The following is a 12,513-nucleotide window of genomic DNA, read 5'->3' as shown; positions in this document are numbered from 1 at the left end:
ATTGAATGTGACGCACCTTGAATTGCTTTGCTGTCGAAATGTGCTATACAATTATTTTTTTTTTTTATTGCCTTCATTTTTCGCATATTTTTTCAGTGGATTACACTTTTGTTTGAAGAAAGATGAGACCAGAATATGAATTAACTGGTGTACTCTGTATATGAAGTGTATTGCGATTTTCTGCATCTCTGGGTCTGATTTGTGGATGCAAGTAGCAGCATACATGGCTGTCTGCCATGGTGTCCTTTTTGATTCTACCACAAATCATTACATAGTGAGTTAAAACACATGAAACTCCCTTAAACCATTTTTCTTCTATCTTGTCCATATTTATTTTACAGAAAAAAAAAATGAAAAACACAGGTCAAAAGTGACTTTACATATGCAGTTTAAAGAAACAAAACTTCAGAGACTATCTGCCTTAACGTACATGTAACCACTGACTAAATATGCTTTAATGCTTCACAAAAAAGTTTGGTTTGCATTCCATTAAAACACAGCTTGATACCATTGATGCTCGATTGTGTAAATCTGTGAACACGAAAAGACAGATTTGTTTAGTGCTTACCAGCCAGGAGATGCTGATGGTACTGAACCAGGTCCGAGGCCAACACCAGGGGGTGGTTAGAATTAAAGGGCGGCTGCAGCTCATTCCACTGTGGTGTCCTGTTCGCAAACATACAGCAAGTATGAGACTGACATTACTTGTGACACTTCTATGATAAAGCAGTCTTTGCAGCGTTACCTGGCTAGAGTCCAGCAGGCCCTTGGACAGGTGTTGAGCTCCATAGGTGTATCATCGCTGATCTTTTGAGCGGTGCTAATTGGCCGAGGTTCTAAAACATGCTCCACCAAGTTACCATAGCAGCTGAGGATGTACAGTGAGTCGACAACTGACTGCCGAGACTGATCTGTGTAGAAAATGAGAAAGAAAGTGAGGATCAATATCGTTGCTGGTAGTAAAATGATAATGATAAAATTGTAAACGATGACTTTTATCAAGATTCTCTATCCAAAGTTTCACTTTGGGCAAAAACGTGAAAGTACCAGTGTTCTGACCTTTCTCTCTTTTCATGTTGGGGTTAGTGATGAGCCAGGAGCGAGATGAGGCAAAGATGGTAGCCACACAGAACTCTCCTCCACTGGACTTGCTCGGGGAGATCTGAGGAGGTGGCTTAGCTTTGCTTCAAGAGGGAAAAAAAGTACAATATTGAGATAAAGCAAAAAACAAAATGCTCTGCAGTGTCTGGGATCCTAAGGTTGATTAACTGGTAATTGTTTCCCTACAAAATCGGACCACTGAGGGTAAAATTTGCTTGTTTTCTTATGTCAAATACATTCCGATCCAGTTGTCTATCTTTTTCTACTTTGTAGTGAAGATTAGTCTTTTAACTTACTCACATTTATATGTTATTATATTAAGAAAATGTTTTGAGAATTGACCAACAGTGAAGTAAAAAAATATATATTTAAAAGTTCACAGCTGATTAAAATAAACACACTTTATAAAAGTGCTTTGCATGCAGAGAGCTAAGCAAGGGGAAATAAAAAGGTTGCAAATAAAACAATGAACTTAACCAAGGTTCCAAGGTAACCAAGGCAGCAGAAAATGACAGCTTTGACACTGCACTGACACAAATGTATGTACGAAACAGTGAAAACTACAACAATAATAAGAATATTGAAAATAAAAACTTAAATCTCAAAATATGCCCACACTTCATATGCAAGTTAGCTTTCATTTTAGATCACCTTCCTGTCAGACAAGTTTAGTGTGATCCTATCATACCAGTCAATGCAATAATAACTATTATTAATTCAGTCAAACAGCAATGTGAGCACTATCAGTCTTAATGAGGTGTTTAAATAAAAGAGCAGCCCATGGCCAAGTGGAAGGGGATTGGGCTTGTAACCAGAGGGTCAAGTCCCAGTACAGGTCAAGGGCCAGGGTACCCCTGAGCAAGGTACCCAGCCTCCATTGCTCCCCAGGCACAGATAAGTGCTCCCCACTGCTCTTGTGCCTGGTCTGTGTGTGTTCACTACTGGTGTGTAAAAAGAATGGGTTAAATACAGAGGTCAAAGTCACAATCAGTAACTCATGTGTGCATAAATAAAACCAATTCTGTTTCGAAAAAGGACTGCATGCTCGTTTTTCTGCCTCAGTGAGTTTAACCAGGCAAAAATACTTATTTGCAACCAAGAAGAACTACATTTGGATACCATTGTAAAAGTGAGTCACTAATGTCTAATCTCATGTGATTGGGTGCAAACATACAGAGTTTTCCCAATACTTTGACAGGTATTGCATAATATTGTCTGATCACAATTACTTGAACTAAACACAATTCATTTGTACAATTGTCATGGTCAATTTCGTTCAACTAAAAGGTCCCATATTATATCCTATTTCTCCAAGTTAACCTAGTTCCCTGGTGTCCGAATGAACATGTCTGTGACATGCATTGGCCAAAATACCATAAGGATGAAGCAGTTCAATCACCCTGCCAAAACAGCCATGTTCAGAACACTCTGTTAAGTCGTTTCTCTTTTAATAAAAAAAAAAAGGGACAGGAAATTACATCAGTCACAATGGACAATTAACCATGTTTTACTAATATTGGTATAACTCAATGTTTCCATCTTGGTAAAAAGTCACAGATTCTCGTCTGTGTGGTAGAGGCAAATAAACCGAAGATTAACTGAATCCACACGATCTAAAGGATAATTAGACCTATTTTATACAATAGTTATAACTATGCACCTGATAACAGCAACATCCGAGCTGCCCTTCCTGACTGGTTCACGTGTTGGCCAAAGGAGAGAATTTATTAGAAGTTATTAGATTATTCAGTTTGTCAGGACTATTTGGGAGGAAGCGGACACAGAAAGAGTTTTCGGCTGCTAAATGGCTCTCCATATGGTACTGATCAGAAAACAGTAGCATGGTCTGGTATTATTGTCTGGCCGTATAACCAATGTGGACAGTAAAACGTGGTCAGAGCAGATCAGGTACGAGCCGGGCTAGGGGTTTGAAGACCAACGGAGGTACGAAACGCGCTCTCTGAGGGGTGCTTAACCTTGACCTTTGCAAACCACACTGGCATAATAAAAGCAGCAAACTCACTTCTCTGAACAATCACTTGTTGGGACACAAATTGACACAGAACTACACTGTTTATCCCACTTTGTTGGCACTTTGCATTGCAGATTGAATGCCAAACATTGTCCAGGTAAATAGATATTTGTTCAAGGAATATCTCAAAATCTGTACAAGCAATAAAACCATTATTCCTGAGTTGTTTTCTTTCAACTAGAAAACTTGGGCCTACTCTTGTGAGTCAAAACTGTTTCATACTTGGTTAATGTGTTAATGTAAAGCACTTGGCACAAGGGAACTGAAACTGTCCAACCCTCACAATATCTATTACTAGTGAAACTAAGTCTAAATGTGAACTCTGGAATACACACTACACACACTAAAGCTGCAGCTCCAATTGCTCACTGAAGGAGTTAGTGTTACAAATCCCATAAACAATTGCATTCTTTGACTGTAGGTGTAAAGATTCACAGTGGGGTTTAGGTCTGGTCTATGAATTCCAATGAATTCTGGCATTGTTATCTTGGAATATGACCGAAAAACCTTGTTATTCAGTATATTTGGGTAGTCGGTTGACATAATTTTTGGGCACATGTTGCTGGACCAAGATCTGAAGCAACTGAACTGAAGCAACCCCAGATGGCCAGAATATTTTGTTTAGTGACACTCAACGTTTGTCCTTGACAAGATGCTCGGAAAATATACCTATCTATACCTCTTTGTAAGCTGTCCAATAGTTCAAATAACCCCCTTTACTACTAAGAGGCTTGTTGCATTCCCACAAACTCTCAACACCTTTGAGATGACTGAGGGGAGACTGAGGGATCAGGAAAAAGGCCACTGTACATGTTTTTAAGCTTGTATTTATTGGTGCTGGGTCAAGAGGAGAATGACTGAATGACCAAACATCTACAATAAGCCCTGTCTGTGAAGGGAAGATGAAGAGGGAGATAAAGTCACAATCAGGATATTGGCTTGACCAAATCCATACTGACCTTGTCTTTCCTGTCCAAGCTCATCCTCTGGCCTCTTCATCCATCAGCATATACTGAACATAACATGTTTGATGAACAGGTACAGTTAGCCATTTGGGAGCTACAGAAGGAGAGTGTCCAATACTGCACTTCTCTCTAAGGTCTGTTTTGTTTGTCATTCAATCTCAACAATTGACAAGAATCTCAAGGCAAATTAAAGGGAAAACTTTCACGGAGGCAGCTGAGGTAGTGGTTTTAGATATGTTTTATGATAATGGTAGAAGGGAAACAAGGAATCTATTGAACTCAAAACTCCATATAATCTCTGTTCACTGGTCAAGAAAAGGATACGCAATCCAGGTTTTTAGTTTTAAGACTAAGTTCTTCTTTGGCGAGGTGTTTAATTGCCATAAAACCCTGAAGCTCCATGTCTCCCATCGCTGGAAAATATATTAAACCCGAAAAGTCTCTGTGGTTCACTGGTTTCAATAACCCAGGAAACACAAATCCTATTTCGGAGCAAAGCTGAGGTTGGCTTTCTAGGGGCGAGAGCACAGGGCTGTGGAATACAACACAGAGCGACTCATTCCGTGTCCTCATAGTCTTCATGTTGACTTTGGACGCAAATGGGAGCTGAATAATAAACCAAGGGAAAACGTTTAAATCTGACTGGTTTTCCTGAAGAAGGAATCAGTGAAAACAAGACATTTAAAAAAAGCACAGTGGAGATAAACTTCACACACCTTAATACAGACCTGACTGACCACACACGTTGTTCTTCGACACATTAGAATTCCGCAAACCACAAAATCGTATTTCTGAACTGAAATTGCTTGAATGTACTTCAACATACCTGCATACATGTCTCTTTTAAGTGTACGTACACTACCAGTAAAAAGTTTGGACACACCGCAAAGTGAAGGCAAAATGGCCAACACGTGCTCAGCATCTCTGGGAACTCCTTCAAGTCCGTTGGAAAACCTTTCAGGTGACTACCTCATGAAGCTCATCGAGAGAATGTCAAGCGTGTGCAAAGCAGTAATCAAAGCAAAGAGTGGCTACTTCTAAATTGAATCGAAAATATCAAACATATTTAGAGTTGTTTCACACTTTTGTGTTTACTAGATAATTCCATATGTGTCCATTCATAGTTTCGATGTCTTCAGTGAGAATCTGCAATATAAATAGTGATGAAAATAAAGAAAATACTATTCAAATTAGTGTCCAAACTTTTGACTGGTAGTGTATATATTTCTACTGGTTATCAATGTAGTTGGTTTCAGTCAGAGTGAGTAACCCGGTCATTAGGCCTGTCTCATAAGGTCTGGGTCATATTGTCTATGTCTGTGCAGAGTTCCACGAGTGACGTACATTACAAACTTGCTCATATTTGCATTGGTCCGCCCAGTTCCCACACTCTTACAAATAAGGGTTCTAAAAGGGGTCCTTCTACAAGGGCTGCGGTTCTACCTGGAACCATTTGCTTCTGAAAAACCCTTTCCAGAACGGGTTTTTCAAGGGTTCTTGGTAACACTAATGGTTCTAGTAAGAACCATTTTGACCCAGAGAACCCGCGAATAAAGGATTTTAAAAGGGTTCTTGGTGGAACCCTCCCAAAAGGGTTCCTGGTGGAACGTTTATGAAAAAGTTGCTTGTGCAACTCCAGTTTGAATCCATACAGACAGTATGTGCCGGCTGCTCATGATCCCTGTAGAACAACACTTTGCAGGTGGCACGCTCTTGTTTTTGGTCAAAAGACACAACAAAGTAGTCAGTAACCATGGAAACTTGCTTAAGGTTATGAAAGGCACACATGTACGGCTCATCGCTAAAATAATACAAGGAAACACAAATGAGGACAATTTCTTGCCGTGAAATCACCGCTACTAGAATGGAATGTAAGGTTAAGTACGCATGCGCGGGACGCTAAACTGACGCAGGCTGACGCCTTAAGTCTGAACAGAAGTGCGGAAATGAGAAACAGCTCTCAGCGAAAGAAGAACGCGGTAACTATGACCTGACCGTAACACCATGTTATCCATAAAAGCACATGTTGCAGGGCAAAAACACTTAAACTGTGGTGTTCTGCATGTTGGACATCTTGCTTACTATGTTTGTGTTTGAGTTTATAATAATGTTGATATGTCACGTATGAATCAGTTTGCTAAAATGTAACGGATATTGTTTGTGTGCGTTGAGAATGAACAAATGTAACATATTCCCATGGTTAGAGTAAAACATTTTTTTTTCCTGGTAAACCAGGCTGATTATTTTATTTTAAATGACGGTGCTTCAACACAAGCCATTAGGAACAGAGATCAGACCAAATACTTCTGGTCTAGATTGTATATATAGTGTTACAGTGCATACACATGGAATATAATCACACACAGTGTGTACGCTTGATAGCAAGCTATAATACAGGCTATATACTGTGGCCTCACAGATGATGAGCTGGATTTGGGCTTCTTTGAAGAGGCCTCAGCCAGTGCCATGCATGCCAACAGTACCAAAGATCACAGCTTGGTTCTCATCTCCTCCGGGAAACAGTGACCACTAAAGTTTATTCAACTGTGTTTTAAATCATCTTTTTCCTCTTGATCTCACTTGAAGTGGCTTAAAAGTGTTGAGGTTTCTGCCCTTACGACAGAGAGGAACAGTTCCAGCAGACGGAGGATTGATTCTGCTCTCCATATGTAGGGGCAGCGACCAGTAGTAGGGGCGTGGATTGGCAAGCGACACCGAGTTACAGAAAAATGTAACCCGATATCAATAAATTATGAAACATAAATATCCTAACAGGAAATTGGTAGCAGGGAGAAGTGGATGTCACTACAACAGCAAATCAGTTTTTTTCCCCCTACTCCTTCCATATGCTTTCCTTTTGTGCTATTGCCTTTTAGCAAGCAGTGGAATCCATTTTCTTTGCAACTTTAATTCACTGAAAAGACTACTCACATGTCATTTCCACTTTTAATTTAACAAATGAGGACTCTTGACTGAGCTAATAGCTTTTCCTCAAGGGCATAATTCAATCTGTGACATCAACCATCAAAGTCCCTTCGCATTACTGTGTCCGGGGCTAACGTGAGGCGCCTCTGAGGGGGGATGGATGTCCAGTGGCAGCTTCCATTTATTTCCAAAGGCCTTGCAGTAAACACATATGATAGAGCTCACTTTAGCTGGCCGCCCCAGTGTCAAAAAAAAGCGACAAACAAAGCTGTTGTTCGATTCTGGGACATATGGTTAATTCATATTAGAAACGGAGCCAGCGTTAAGACTGAGTGAGTGAGAGAGGAAAGAAAGAGGGTAAGTCATGTGGAGGACACATCCTTCAAAGTCACATTTATTATTTTACACGAGCCCTCAGAAAACAGGCGGACTTGGAGCTGTGTTGAACACAGCATTGATGACAATCACTGGGGAAACTGTGAATATTAAGGAATGAGCATCAATTTTTCAAAGAGAGGAGGGTGTTTTTTTTTTTTCGTTACCTGTTCCTGTTGCTTGTCTTTCAGATTATGAGCCTCACGAGGCATGCAAGTTTATGAAATAGTTATTGGAGTCAGATTGTAGGAATTACCGTAAAATACATCGTTGCAAGTCGACACTGTAATATTAGCTGTTTAAAACGCATGCCTAAACAAGAAAAAGGAATCAGAGAAGACATTATTTGCCAAAGGGAAACATGGTGGAGAAGTGTTTATGAAACTGTTACCACTGAGCATTTAGAGGGCATATTCAACATGGAAATAGAAACTGGCAAACAAATTGCAGCCAACTTCTAAAGATATACACTATAGAGAAGCAACAAGCTCAAATTTAAATGGAAAGCAGTTATTGTGAGGGTCAAGATTCTGACACTAATGATGTTTACCTTTGAAAAGTACGTATTTAGGAAACCGCTACAGGTCTAGATTAAGTATGGGGCGGGGAGGAAGATATAAAATAAATAATAAAAATTAACTGCCCACAACAAAAGATGAAATTAAAGACTTGGGGAAAGGCACCACATGCTATTCATTTCTTAAGTAAAGTGAGTCAACAGGGAGCAGACAAGTTCACTCCAACCAGCCACTCAATAAACACTATAAATGAAGCTTCTTTTAAAAGCTTATAAAACATCTGATTGCATTGACAAGTTTCAGCTCCCGAAAAAAAACATATTTGATAGGCAGATCCTGGGGTTACTAATATTTGGAATATATGCTTCCTCTTTTCTGCATTTATGATTATTATTATTGTTAATATGATATTATTTAGTTGATGGTGAATTTGTCCTTGAAATGAAAATGCAGATTTTGTTATTATTATTATTATTATTATTATTATTAATAATTTACATTACAAAAAAATATCATTCATTATCATTGTCTAATTATCAGAATATTTAGACAACAAACTTCAGGATAATGTGTGCTCAGTTATAAAGTTTTCATGGACATGAAGTCCAGAGAACTGGGTTCTGCCTATGTCTGTTCCAAATAATATCCTGAGCGTGTCACGTGAAGCCTCTAAAGGACAACTTCTAAAGTGTGTCCAGACTTCAGCTCATTTATTTTATTAAAAAATATATATATATATATTATAATAATAATAATAATAATAAAAATAAATACATAAATAATAAAAAATGCTGCTGGTTATGCCAACTATTATAAGAAATGTGTTGATAATCACAATTTTTATGATCTTATAGTTATGGTAGAAAAAATGTAAAAATTATTTCATTTGTTTTGCAACCTCCATGTTTTATTCTCATTTTATTAACATCGTGAACAAAAACATATAAAACTAGCTAAAAATGACGCTATACTGTCTTGTTATTAGTTCCAAAGCAGGTGATAAATATTGTTTGTTTGAAAGCTATTTAAAAACTCCATGGAAATGCCGAAAGTTACTAAACAGTAAATTAATGTGGTAACATTAACATGTAATAACATGTAAATATGGGATGTCACTGGGACACATTTGGAGTCGTGATTGTGGCAGCAGAGTGAATGAAAGCTTGGTTACATTCCCTGAGATCTACATCTACTGGAGCTTTAGCTGCTAAATGTATCGTAATGTAATCCAGCTACATGTTTGGGATGTAGGGTTAAACACCAGAGTCATCCATCAAATAACAGTATGATGACAAGCAGACTTGATGAGAGCTGTAAGAGTGAATAAAAACAGCTCAGTAAAATCAAAACAAACTACAGGTGGCTAATATGTGCTATAAGATACAAATGGTGAGGGTTTATCTATTGAATCGTAGTTTATTTTGTATTTACAATACAAAATAAAAAATTTGCATTTTTTTAAATACAGAAATATGTTTGTCTTTGTTTCCCTGTTGGTTAATTTAAGTTCTTTGCAAAACACATTTTTCAGAATTTGAGAACACATCGTTCTACCCACACAAAACACTGCTCATATTAATACCAGAATACGGCAAAGCACAATACTGCGTGCAAACACACAACTGAGGGAAAAAAGAAAGAAGAAAAAAAAAAAAGAAACAAAACATTGTAACCAAAGTGGACTAAAGGAAAATCTGAACAATATGTTTAACACAAAGGCGTTATTCTTGATGATGGAGGGTCTTAAATGAAAGAAGGAAATAAACAAGAAGACAGAAATGTAATTTTCAAGTTGGTTGGTGGAACCGCATGGCAACCAAAGAAGAACGGCAACAGCATTGTGCTAAAGCCCTGGACTACCACCTATGATAACTACCCAGAACATGCTCATTTTTTTTAAATCTATGTTTGCAGCCATCATGAAAAGATCACTTTCCAAAAAAAAACTTCCAAAAAAAGAGAAACCAAAATAAGTGTCAAATAAATTAAATTACAAATTAAAAACGTGTCTTTTTCCCAAAAATGAGGAATGACTGCACAAAGTGACTGCGTAATGTGTTATAAAAAAAAAATATAACAGGACACATAGAGGAGGTGTGCAGCGGTGGAGTACAGTTGCATGCTGCTGAGGGAGGGGAGAAGCAAAACTCACCATGGAGTTTTAATGGCAAAACATCCTGCCCCAAAGAGGTAGGGTCTTCACGAGAGGGTGGGGTGGAGGGACGTGGGGGGTGGGATGGGGATACAGAGATAGACGGAAAAACCATTATTAAACTTGCACACTTGAGGCAAACACACTTTTCACATGACATACTTTTTTGACGTGTCTGTTTAAGTGCACAAACACATACGAGGCAGGAAGCGGAATGTCTGCGCACTACGACAGACCCCCGAAAACCTGCGGGGACGGATTGATGACTCATCTCTGTAAAGTGTGATTCCATATATTTGGCAGATGCAGTCGCATGTCCGCAGACTTAGTCGTTTATTTTCTTCTTCTAAAAGGGACTGTGCAGAAACACGGAGGTTTGAATCCAAACGTATGAATACAACACAGACAAAGTATGAGATTGTTGAGAATGTTGAGATTGAGAAAGAGTATGAGGAGTTTATCCAATTTGGAGAACAACTGGGGACACTAATAAAACTAACAGCACTCAGGCATTGTTGAGACAAGAAGTTGTGTGTTTACGTGTGTCTTTTTTTTTTTCGAGTCCAAATGCATATTTATGGCTTTGCATTGTCTTGTGAATGTGTGTGTCTGTTGAGAGACACATGCATTTGCTGTGATTATGTTAACAAGTACACTGAACAAGCACGGCACAGTGTTGCGTGTTCCTAGTGTTTACAAGACATTAGGAGTGGGAGTGTGTTCCTGTGTTTATTCTGTGTGTCCAGAGATAGTGACAGAGCTCCGTAAACAGTTTACAGTAAATAAGTCTTTTCCCTACAGCAATAAAGGTCCGATGAGACTGAACTCTGTCCCCCGCCAGCCAACCTCCCCCGGTCATGAAAAACAGCATCCCCAGCCAAACAAAGCACTCTGCAGCACTTCTTTATTTTATCGCTTTCGCAGCATCCGCCCAGGCCCTCCCAATGATAGCACACAGTCTCCAATTAGTCTTGGTACATCGATGTGTAGAAAAATGTTCCTCTGGGAGACAGGGAGCAACTATTTGCCATGGAATGTCTTATTCCTGGAGTGCAAGTTGACAAATGAACACACTGGCTGGTGTAATGGAGGCCCCTGGTAAACTGCCACTTATCAAAGAGCTGCAGTGGGGGGCAGACAGTTTCTATGAAACCTGCTGAGCCCCCACTCTGGGCCTCCAGCTGGGTAAATGGATGGGCACCAGTGGGAGAGTGATGGACAAATGTGGTGAGATCACCACGGTAGGAGCAAAGGCTAAGTGGGCTTTAGGGTTTTCTATATGCCACTTTGAATTTCTCCCTCCTAGTTTCTTAGAACTTACAACTATGTGATGTTATGGTTTGTTAATAAGAGAGTATGAGCTATCAAGTGTTAAAACTGACTCAATACTAGTTTAAGGATTTTCGTTGGTTATGGGTGCATCCAATTAAAACAAGTCAAGAACTCTCATACAGGAAAATAGTACACTAATTGATAATAGGCTATAGTTGTTACTAAATGATTGATTTAAAAGATTAATAAATTGATTCAAAACAAGCCAAATTTACAAAATTTACACCGTTTACCCTCATTCTTTACCTACAGGAGCCTGGTGGTAGATCAGGACACCAAAAACCAGCATAGCAGCAACAAAATAATATGTTTTATATTGTTATTGCATGCACGGATCTCACACCTTGGTTGACGTCAAATTCAAGGACTTTTCCGAGGACTTCCCAGGACCAATTTCTCAAATTCAAGGACCGTATGCGCTGACACAGCTCAAGATGGAAGGGGAACTTGTAAGAGCCACTTCGCCCCATGGCGTCCACTTTTATTGATTTGCAGCACACTCTGCATCTGGCTAAGTGATTGTCCTTGGGATATTGGGCAAGTCAGTCTTTGTAATTTTTCTTTGGTGAGCCAGAGATCTTGGAATTTGCATTTCTCTGGCATCACGTCATTTGCTCTCTCTCTTGCTGAACGTTACTCGCTCATTGTTCTGCATGGAATCAGACAGTGTACAGTGCCCTCAAATAACACAATTATAATATATAACTCGACTGTATAGGCCTAATTTATGTGCATCAAGTAATGCAGGGTGCATGTAACAGTAGGTGGTGTCGTGACAAAAAAGCCCTCATCTGTGGTGGGAGAAATCTTCATTACCCAACATTCAACCACTTTCAATGACCCATATCTATTTAGGTTGATTTTCATAAAAAACGAGTATGTTAAAATCATAATGACAAACATGTTAAATGCAGTAGAGCTGTTTTAAAAGTCTCTTTTACCCTCCCTCATTTCACTGTTGCCGTCCTTCCCCATAATTGTCACCCTCTAGCACCAAAAACAGAATTAAACAAATTGCAATGAGAAGAAAAACAAAAAAGAAAACTGGCGTCAAAAAAACCTACAAACACACACCACCTTATACCCCCATCCTGCTGATAACATGATGCACTG

At 39.0% G+C, this 12,513-nt stretch overlaps 1 protein-coding gene across 1 annotated transcript in view; it reads right to left on the bottom strand.

Moving 5' to 3' along the window:
- The window catches only part of bcas3 (BCAS3 microtubule associated cell migration factor), a gene marked incomplete at its 3' end in the record, with an annotated part of 297,380 nt that overhangs the window by 193,403 nt on the left and 91,464 nt on the right, over positions 1-12,513 (bottom strand). The window contains exons 17-19 of the mRNA XM_083886876.1: positions 1,060-1,184; positions 746-911; positions 569-666 (exon numbers count right to left, since the gene is read on the bottom strand). Of these exons, the coding sequence (XP_083743002.1) occupies positions 569-666; positions 746-911; positions 1,060-1,184 (389 nt within the window). The remainder of the gene's footprint in view (positions 1-568; positions 667-745; positions 912-1,059; positions 1,185-12,513) is intronic.

The sequence above is a fragment of the Microchirus variegatus genome (genome assembly GCF_963457635.1).
Source record: "Microchirus variegatus genome assembly, chromosome: 3".
NCBI classification, from domain to species: domain Eukaryota; kingdom Metazoa; phylum Chordata; class Actinopteri; order Pleuronectiformes; family Soleidae; genus Microchirus; species Microchirus variegatus.
Note: the sequence above shows the minus strand (reverse complement) of the source record. Positions and strands in the feature narration are given on the sequence as shown.